Source organism: Malaclemys terrapin, chromosome 4 (genome assembly GCF_027887155.1).
Source record: "Malaclemys terrapin pileata isolate rMalTer1 chromosome 4, rMalTer1.hap1, whole genome shotgun sequence".
NCBI classification, from domain to species: Eukaryota; Metazoa; Chordata; order Testudines; family Emydidae; genus Malaclemys; species Malaclemys terrapin.
Genome location: NC_071508.1, coordinates 147,635,306 through 147,645,051, shown reverse-complemented (window position 1 = coordinate 147,645,051; position 9,746 = coordinate 147,635,306). Strand labels below are relative to the sequence as shown.

Below are 9,746 nucleotides of genomic sequence, written 5' to 3'. Positions count from 1 at the left end.
TACTCAGAAGCAACAGATCATCCTAATTTTACAATCAGGATTAGGTTTAAGCTTTCCAGGCCACTTCATCCTATGTAAAGTCAGTCTTGGATGCACCATGCAATCTAAGTATCTGCTTTTGGTGTGCACTGTTTGTGTTACGATACTGTGACGCATTATAAAAGAGAGACACGGTGTCCCTAAATCATAACACACCCAGAAAGTCACAGGTGCTGGAACTAGGGTGCTGCTGCACCCTCCGGCTTGAAGTGGTTTCCATCATATCCAGGATTTACAGTTGGGTTCCGTGGCTCTCAGCACCCCCACTATAAAAGTTGTTCCAGCTCCCCAACAGAAAGTTCTGCTTCGTTATTTTGTAGCTTTGCAGAAAATAGGACAGGCCTGAGAGAATTGTGATTGCCTTGTACATTTTGAAACAGTGTAACAAATCCATTTGCTATTGAAAACAGATACAAAATCACAGATTCCCACACACTGACAGGATGAGAAACTTTGAAAAAAAGAGCCATTCACCATTTGAACTAAAGGAGACCTTCCTCTGCTGAAACACATACACTCCCCCACTTAGTCAGTATTTCAGAACTAGGAGATGTTTTCAGATGTTAGGGTATGGACTTTACTATCCTTTGTACTGACTACTATATACCAGAAATCTCATTTGGGCTCTGATCCGACTCTCCCACACTCTGAAGTCAGTATCAACTTTGCCATGGGTGCAGTTTCAGACCCACACACTCCTAGCAGAAATCCGGGACTGAGAAGCACACCTTAGCATTCTCCATGTTCTCTTGCTTTGTCAAAGAAAAAAGCTTCATTCTAAACTTATTTTCTTACCAATAATAATGATGCAGTCTAAAAAAATCTTTTTTATTTTGCACTGAAAAGAGCAAGCAATTTTCTTTTGCCTTTCCAAGGGGCCTTCTTTGCATGCTCCATATAGTAGTTATAAAGTGGTTGCAATAAATATTAAAAGTTCTGGTATTTTTTGAAAGAATATTATAAGGATACAACAAAATGTCATACAAATGTAAGGGGGAGGGATAGCTCAGTGGTTTGAGCATTGGCCTGTTAAACCCAGGGTTGTGAGTTCAATCCTTGAGGGGCCACTTAGGGATCTGGGGCAAAATCAGTACTCAGTCCTGCTAGTGAAGGCAGAGGGCTAGACTTGATGGCCTTTCAAGGTCCCTTCCAGTTCTAGGTGATAGGATATCTTTATTTATTTAAGTGAAGCATGCAATTTGTCTCTTTTTTAGCTGTGCAATGATGAAGGCAGCCAATGGTGGGATTTTGTCATGTGATCTGGCCTCAGCCTGAAGGCTGTCCAATAAGGGACCACTGGTATTTTTCCACGTTTGTATTCTGGAGTCACCTTACTCACACTCCCTCTCACATGCAGCTATCAACACAGTCCAGGGCTTGATTTACTTCTGGTTCCCTCCCCAAGGGATTTGCCAGAAGCCCAGGCTGGCAGAGGCTGCACTGGAAATGTGCTGCTGAATCAGTGCACTCTTGTGTGAGGGCCCCCTGCTTTGGACTGCTTCCTCAGCTGTTCCAGGCAGCTGCAGGCAGGGCTGGCTCCAGCGTTTTTGCCGCCCCAAACGGCGGGGAAAAAAAAGAAGTCACGATCTGCACTTCCACCACCGCCGCTTCATTCTTCGGCAGCAATTCGGCGGCAGGTCCTTCCCTCCGAGAGGGACTGAGGGACTCGTCGCCGAATTGCCGGACATGCTGCCCCTTTCCGTTGGCCGCCCCAACACCTGCTTGCTGCGCTGGTGCCTGGAGCCCGCCCTGGCTGCAGGGTCCCCCATGGAGTGAATATAAGAATGGCCACAGACCAAAGGTCCATCTAGCCCAGGATCCTGTCTTCTGACAGTGGCCAAACGCAGGTGCCCCAGAGGGAATGAACAGAACAGGTTATAATCAAGTGATCCATCCCCTGTCAACCACTCCCAGCTTCTGGCAAACATAGGCTAGGGACACCCATTCCTGCCCATCCTGGCTAATAGCCATTGATGGACCTATCCTCCTTTTAACTTTCTCCACACCCGTCATGATTTTATAGCCCTCTATCATATCCCTCCTTAGTCATCTCTTTTCCAAGCTGAAAAGTCCCAGTCTTATTTATCTCTCCTCATACGGCAACCGTTCCATATCCCTGATCATTTTTGTTGCCCAGTACTGAAGTCGGGCTTACCGGCCTGTAATTGCTGGGGTCACCTCTGGAGCCCTTTTTAAAAATTGGCGTCACATTATCTATCCTCCAGCCCTTTGGTACAGAAGCTGATTTAAATGATAGGTTACGGACGACAGTTAATAGTCCTGAAACTTCACATTTAAGCCCCTTCAGGACTCTTGGGTGAATCCCATCTGGTCCTGGTGACTTATTAGCAATAAACCGTACTAAGTGTGATTTGCAAACCCTTCTGCCAATGCCATGCCTCTCCAGTTCTTCTCCCTGTACATCCTCACCCGCAGGTGGGTAGCGGACTGAGCGTGGGTGTGCGTTGGGGGTGGGGGCTGGTACCGCTTCCTATGGGGCTACCTGTGTCCGGTAACCAGGGCCTGCATCCTGCGAAGCGACACGAAACTGCACTCTGCCCAGCGGTGCCAGGCCCTGGGAACCAGGGACCCACCCTAGGAAGGAGCACCCCAGGCTGTGCGCCCAGACTCTGGGAAGGTGCCAGACGCCGCTCAGGCGCCCCCTGCCTGCACCCTCGGGAACTGCCTGGCCCTTTAAGAGGGAGCCTTGGCGTTACACCCACGTGCCTGGGCCGACGTGTGATCGCCCGGCGCCTCTCCTTATACAAGACACGCCCCTTGGCCACCCGCATGCGCAGTTCCTGCCCGGGGATTTTCACATAGAGCATCCCCTTTACGTGCTGGGTGGGGGGATGTTATTGGGCATGCGCACCCGTTGGAAGGCGGAAGGAAGGCTCCATGGCTTACACGCTAGCGCATGCGCAAATCTTGCCCCGGGCAAATTAGGCGGGATTCTTCAGAGGCTGCTCCCTTATAGTCCGGTTGTACTATGACGGCGCCTGCGCAACATCAGTGAGAGGTGGGACTCCTCATGAGTGTGTGTGTGTGTGTGTGTGTGTGCATGCGCGATATCACTGCGCATGCGCAGCTCTGAGGCCGGCGAAAAGCGCATTTGTTCAAAAAGCGAAGCGGTTGGTGAGGTTGCCGTGCGCATGCGCGATAGCGGGATGGCGGTAGGGGAGGTCGATTTCCTTAGAGACGGGTTTGGCTTTGCACATGCGCAGTGGACCACGGGGGCGACTCCTCCGTGAGGCCCTCCCTGCCCGGGCGGATGGGTCCGCCTGTGCACATGCGCGGTTCGTTCGTACTTCCTAAGGGGCGGGGTTTGTCGCGCAGAGGCCTCTCCTCCGGGCCGGTGGGCTGTGCGCAGGCGCGCTCCCGGCCGAGGGGAAGTGAAGGTGGGTTCGCGCGGCACCGTTTCCGGCGGCGGCTGGGTTGGGCGCGAGGCACCGCAGGTCCCGGGCCAGTCACCGTCTCTCTCCGTCCCCTTTGCAGGCCGGAGCCGCAGCCGCCGCCGGCCTCCATGAGCTGAGGAGCCGCTGCCTGGGCCGCTCGGCGCGAAGGAAGGAGCCGGGCGCGGGGCCGCCCTGGGCCCGGCGGCGAAGGGCAGGAGGCCGGGCCGGCACCCGGGCGGGCGGATGGTCCGGAGCTGACGCTTCCCGGGTCTCCCTGAGGCGGGCTGGCGGCCTCTCTGCTGGGCTTGGCGGGGGATCGGCTCGCCCCGGCCCTGCTGGGACCCCGCCCCGGCCGCTGGGGCGGGATAGGCCCGCAGGCCTCCCCCGGTAGCCCGTCTCCCGGGCGGTGAGTCTCGTGTTCCCCCGGCCGAGCGCCTCGCCTCGCCCCGCCTCCCGGCCCGGCGCTTCCGCCCGGCGGCCTCCCGCAGCACGTGGGTCAGCGGCCTCCGGGTTCGGCTCTGCCCCGCCCCGAGGGGGCCCCGTGGATGCCGCCGAGATGGGCAAGGTGCTGTCCAAGATCTTCGGCAACAAGGAGATGCGGATCCTGATGCTGGGGCTGGACGCGGCCGGTAAAACCACCATCCTGTACAAACTGAAGCTGGGCCAGTCCGTCACCACCATCCCCACCGTGGGCTTCAACGTGGAGACGGTGACTTACAAAAACGTCAAGTTCAACGTGTGGGATGTCGGGGGCCAGGACAAGATCCGCCCCCTGTGGCGGCACTACTACACGGGCACGCAGGGGTTAATCTTCGTGGTGGATTGCGCCGACCGCGACCGCATCGACGAGGCCCGCCAGGAGCTGCACCGCATCATCAACGACCGGGAGATGCGGGACGCCATCATCCTGATCTTCGCCAACAAGCAGGACCTGCCCGATGCTATGAAACCCCATGAAATCCAGGAGAAACTGGGCCTCACCCGAATCAGGGATAGGAATTGGTACGTGCAGCCCTCCTGTGCTACCACAGGGGATGGACTCTATGAAGGGCTGACATGGTTAACGTCCAATTATAAATCCTAATGATAACAATAACTACTTAGTCTGCAGAAAATTAAAAAAAAAAAAATAGTCCGCCTGGTTTCCTAGAAGAATGATTCTCTATCGAAAAAGTAAAACCAAGCATCCATAGGATTATGATCACTTCTTCTCCAGTTACCACCCTTTCCTTCTACACGCTGACTGGATTCCTGTTTTAACTCTTCTTGCTTGGCGTTAGGATGCTGTAACCTCCAAATGTGACACGAACACAAGCACTAGATGCTATGGCAGACTTCCAGCAAACGGGGAAAGACACACTGTAGATTTGCTAAGTAATTTTTTTCCTCTCTTGATTAGCCCTTATTATGGTTTGATTCCTTTTTTTTGCTGGGGGGAAGGGGTAACCATTTTCAATGTATGCTTTCTGGTTCTACTTTTTTGAAATTTTTTTCTTTATCACTTGCTGTAGTTTGCTTCTTTTTGCATTCATGCAGAATATGTTGCTAGGTCTGTTTCATCAGTAAACTGAAAATTATTGCTTAAAATCAAACTGCAGTCTGTCTTTTTATATTGAGGACTTCTTTTTAAAAAGTCCTTAATCTGTAACTAAATAGTAACTTTAAATCTGTCTTTTCATATCTAAGACTAACATGGTAAATAAAACCTTGCCTACAGTGGTAGATAGTGAGAATACCATTGTAATATGTTCAAAGTACATATCTGAGGTAATGCAAGAACTGCATTGAAATGTCAGCTGTGAAGTTCTGAACCATACATCATGCATGAGTAGAGATGCAAATAAGTTCCCCATATTACATAGCAACCATATAACGAATAAAATGTGAATGATGTAATAGTTTCAAGTTATACTCTAATCACAGTTCCTATGTCTTGCATTGCAAAGTTAATGATGTTTAGCTGCAGTCCTAACTAGTTATGTATCAGTCTCCTCATGGTGCGGGATATCTTCTTTCCAGAAAGTGTAGCAGTAATGTGTAAGCATTACTGTTCATTTTACTTTAAATAACTTACCATTAGGCAAAAATCAAGTCATGTCTTGCCTCTCTTACAATATAGGGAAGATGTATTTGTTAATCTTGAGATTTTTGGAGACATTTCCTCTTCCAAAGTTTGAAAATCTCATGTTTTCTGAAAAGCATGCATCTTTATCAGCTGCAAACTCCCCCCATTTGTTTCCATATCATAATCATTTGAATAAGCAAGCTCAGTTCTAAACTTTAACAGAAATTAACCATTTTAACATTTGAGTAACTGGCGTTTGAAGAAGTCATTTATATCACAACTTAGTTTTTGCAAGACCACAATCTAACTCATGAAAGTAGTTCTAAATATTTTTGTCCCTCTGTTTCAGTAACGTTACTATAATTCTTTATGAAAGGAACTGTGTTGAATGTCTGAATTTAAATCCATTGAGTAATTAGTAATGAGGGTGGGGTGCAGAGAGTGAGCATATGACTATGAATGTAAACTTCCATATATAGGTTTTTTTTTGTTTTTTTTTTTTTTAAGGGCAAGCAGCTCACTTGCCATAAGTTTTCAGATGTCTCTGACTGGCAAGTTATGGCAAAAACAAACCAACCAAACCCACCCAGATTGAGAGTTCAAATCAGTGTATCGTTTCAATCAAGTATTAATACTGGGTGCAAAAAAGTAAAGCAGCTGGGTTTTATTCAGCCTTAAGGATTAATTTTAGATTTCCTCAAGGAGTTAAACTCAACTGGGGAATTCTAGGAATGTAACTTTACAAAACTAGAAGAGGGGGAAAAAAAATTTTTTTTTTTTGAGGGTGTAAGTTTTACATTAGATTGGGGCATTACACTACATTTCTGCAGTGTTGACTCTGTATGTTAAGTACAGTGTATTATGGAGCTCTTACCAAAGATCTATGGGGAGATAAAAATATTGAAGTTTATTTCCTAAAAATTTAATACTTAGGACCCCTTGAAGAAAAATGCTTAGTTTAGAATATGGTTCCAAAAGGGGGACACTCTTAATGTGGGTTGCAATGGCAGTGAAAGGATTCTGGACGATATTAGAAAATATAGCAATGATTCAGAAACACTTTTGTAAAAGGAAAAAGTTCATTAGAAAAGCAAGGCAAGTTCAATTACTTTAAGTCATAATTCTGAAGGGGAAACTAGATGTCTTCATTTTAGAAGTCCTTTTATGTCCTTCTTGAATTGTTGCTCCATTTTCTAGTTTTTATAAATTCAAGAAATTCTTCATTTCAGTTAATGTAATTGGTCAAATAGTCTGGTAGTGTAAAGGCGTATAAACCAAACACCAGAGTACAATTGTTTTCTTCTGGAACAAAAATTTTAAAAAGCCAAGCACAAGGTAAATGCCTAAACTGGAAGACTTGAAGCTCTATTAATAGTTTTCAAACTTTCTTAAACATATCTCAATCAAAATGAAAAGTTGGATTTTCACTTTCAGTCTAAAGTGTTTACTGTATTCTTTCTCTTCAAACACTGTTTGGGGCAGGTTTAAATTTCACTAGGTTTTTACATTAAATTGAATTCACAATTTTGTATTTCTTTGGTAATTTTGTTACTTTAGATATTCTGTTGTGTAGGTAAAATGATAAATTTAATTATACTCTTGAATTTTTAAATGTTTTATTCCGGGGGGGGGGAAAGACTCTAAAGTTACTGAAACTTGTGTGGCAGATGATTCAAAAATAAATGACCTTTGCTACTGAACAAAATATAAAGGCTTCATTTTCAAAATGTCTTTATGAAGGAAGCGGGGGGAGGGGGAACAATGCAAGTAACTGCAACCTGCAGGGTAAAGTGGCAATTTTTTTAATCAGAATTCTTACAATCTGAATTTTAAGTGCATCAACTTCTGTGTTCATACGAATTCACGAAGTAAACTGGAGTACCTTTTTCTTTTTTTTTGGGTGGCATTGTTCTTGTCTGGTAAGTGAATGAGTCTGTAGATTTTCATCTCCCTACTACAGTAAACAGGAATTTTATGTTCTCAATATGGTTGTAGTGTTGGTAAAGAATTAATAAGCAGAAAATAAAGCAATTATACAGTGCAGCTCTCCTGGTATGTTACTTATATTTGAATATGGTAAAAATAGAAAGGGTCTATATAATACACTGGAGTAGTGCCTTCTGCTTACATAGAGGTGTAGGTTCTGTTTAACCTGGTCTTGAAAGATTGTAATGCTATTAGTTTCTCTTTTGAGGAATCTTTAAGTCACATAATTAAAATTGAAAAGTTGGAAAGAGGAGACAAACTTCTTTTAAAAATACTCCCACTTCCGACTACAGCCTCTTTTATTTCAGTAAACTTAATGTTTAATATTATGCTTTGTAAAATACTTCAATACAAGATCTCTGCCCTAAGGAACTTACATTGTCACTTGGACAAATATAATGCACAGAACAATTTACCTGCCAGAAAACATAGAGGTGCTGATGATGAGGTCGTCAGTCCTGGAAAGTTTCATGAAGAAAATGGCCTTGAAGGAATAGAGGGAAGGGAAGGTGCTTTTGCGATTAAGGGGTAAAATGGAAATATTGTTATAAGAAATCGAGAGCTGTTAACGACTACAGAGGCATGCAAGGAGTTACAGCTAGAGAAGTAAAGGAGTGAAGTGGTGTGGAGCTCCGAGGTTAAGAATGAAGCAGCTAGTTAAGCAGTAAGGCAATTAAGGAGTTTGGAAGGGGAGTAGGGATGAGGCTAGAACAGTATATAAATTGAAGCTGCTAAAGTAATTTTTCAGAGTGCAGGGTAGAGATGTGATGTAACAGAAAAGCTAACCAGACTGTGGAGTCTAGATGTGGAGTGACAGTCTTGACATGCTAGAAGATGGTTGAGTTGACATTGAGAAGGGATAGAAGAGATACTGGCCTTGAAGTGGATATGAGATATCAAGGAAAAAGGCAACACTGTTTGGTCGCCTTTCGTCACTTATGCCGAAAGATCAGGAGTAGACAGGTGACTTGGGAGACATTCATATTGTCCCACTGCCTTAAGCTAATCCTAAAAATCAATTTTCAAGTGCTCAGGTGTATCCAGGTGGTGTTAGTGTTGTGGTCCTACAGTGGTTGCAATATTTTAAAAAAAGAATTACCCTTCAGTATCTAGCTCAAGGGTTCTCACAACAGATTTTTGGTGGCCGCAGAGTGCGACCACCAACTCTTGCTGGTGGCCACGCTGACTTTTTCCTAAAATACTTAATTAACTTTAGGAAAAATAAATATGCATATATACATGTCCAAATCATTGTAATTTATTTATGTAGGGATTTTTTCAGACTCAGTAATAAAAATAATGTACTGTGGTCTCTCTTCTTTACTGGACATAAACAGAATAGAAACACAAGGTGTTTTGCATGTTCTTGTCTTTTTATTTTGCTTTTCTTGGTTGCGTGTTTTTTTAAACTTGCTAGCTAGTAAGTCTTCTGCTGTGAAACGTGATATTTGTATGTTTGTTAATATCACGTTTCACAGCACACATACTCAGCCCCGGCAAGCCCTGGGACAAATTAAGCCCTGGATGGGGAGGAGGGCAGGGAGGCTCTGGGCCCAGGGATGATGGCGTGGGTGGTGAGCCTGGGACCAGCACCTGGGACCAGAGCCTGCTATCGCATGGATGAAGCCCGAAGCCCGGTGGCCAAAGACTGCCCACCCGCCCTTGGGAAAGTGGGGCATTCACCAGCTGCCTGCACCTCCAGCGTTTGTCTCCCCGGAAGGGGGGCAGGGCCAAACCTCCACTAGTGGCCCTGGGAGAGGGGCCACTGCTCCTCCCCCCCCACCCCCGCACTCCCGATTACAGCCCAGGAGGACGTGGCCGCAAGAAAAGCCACATGCGGCCACGGTGGCCGCATTCGAGAAACGCTGATCTAGCTTGTCTTGTCTACACACAAACTTGAGCCATCTTAGCTAGGGATGTGGCTTTTAAAACTGATTTAGTTAAACCAGAGCAAGTGTGTGTAGACACAACCTCAGAAAAATAAACTTGTAAATCTAATAACATGATGTCGTAGCTGTTAGTAAAAATTAGCCTTGTAAGGGTGACCGTTTGTGGATTAGACCTCTGTAACTGTGTGTTCAGCTTTAGCTTAATTTCTTAATTAGAATACCATTCTTGAATTACTATTTTTCATGAATTAGAAAAGGCTTCAGCAATCTCTTTTCCAGTCACAGGAGAAAATTGGTATTTATGGATAAGGCTTGGAAGAACTTGCCTGCCACCTACTAGCCTGAATGAAGACTAAGCGTACAAACAAAAAC

The 9,746-nt window shown here is 45.7% G+C and overlaps 1 protein-coding gene across 2 annotated transcripts; it reads left to right on the top strand.

Annotated features, from left to right (window-relative positions):
* Positions 1 to 2,982: 2,982 nt before the first annotated feature.
* Positions 2,983 to 8,794, top strand: ARF6 (ADP ribosylation factor 6). Of its 2 annotated transcripts, none has more exons than XM_054025837.1 (2): positions 2,983 to 3,058; positions 3,535 to 8,794. In XM_054025837.1, the coding sequence occupies exon 2, from the start codon at positions 3,991 to 3,993 to the stop codon at positions 4,516 to 4,518; it is 528 nt and encodes a 175-aa protein (XP_053881812.1). In that variant the 5' UTR covers positions 2,983 to 3,058; positions 3,535 to 3,990; the 3' UTR covers positions 4,519 to 8,794. The 2 variants fall into 2 exon arrangements, with proteins under 2 accessions (XP_053881812.1, XP_053881813.1); XM_054025838.1 differs by lacking the exon at positions 2,983 to 3,058 and adding an exon at positions 3,420 to 3,437.
* Positions 8,795 to 9,746: the final 952 nt, after the last annotated feature.

Excerpts from the sequence above, each read along its gene's own strand:
- ARF6 (XM_054025837.1), top strand. The coding sequence starts at position 3,991 with ATGGGCAAGGTGCTGTCCAAGATCTTCGGCAACAAGGAGATGCGGATC.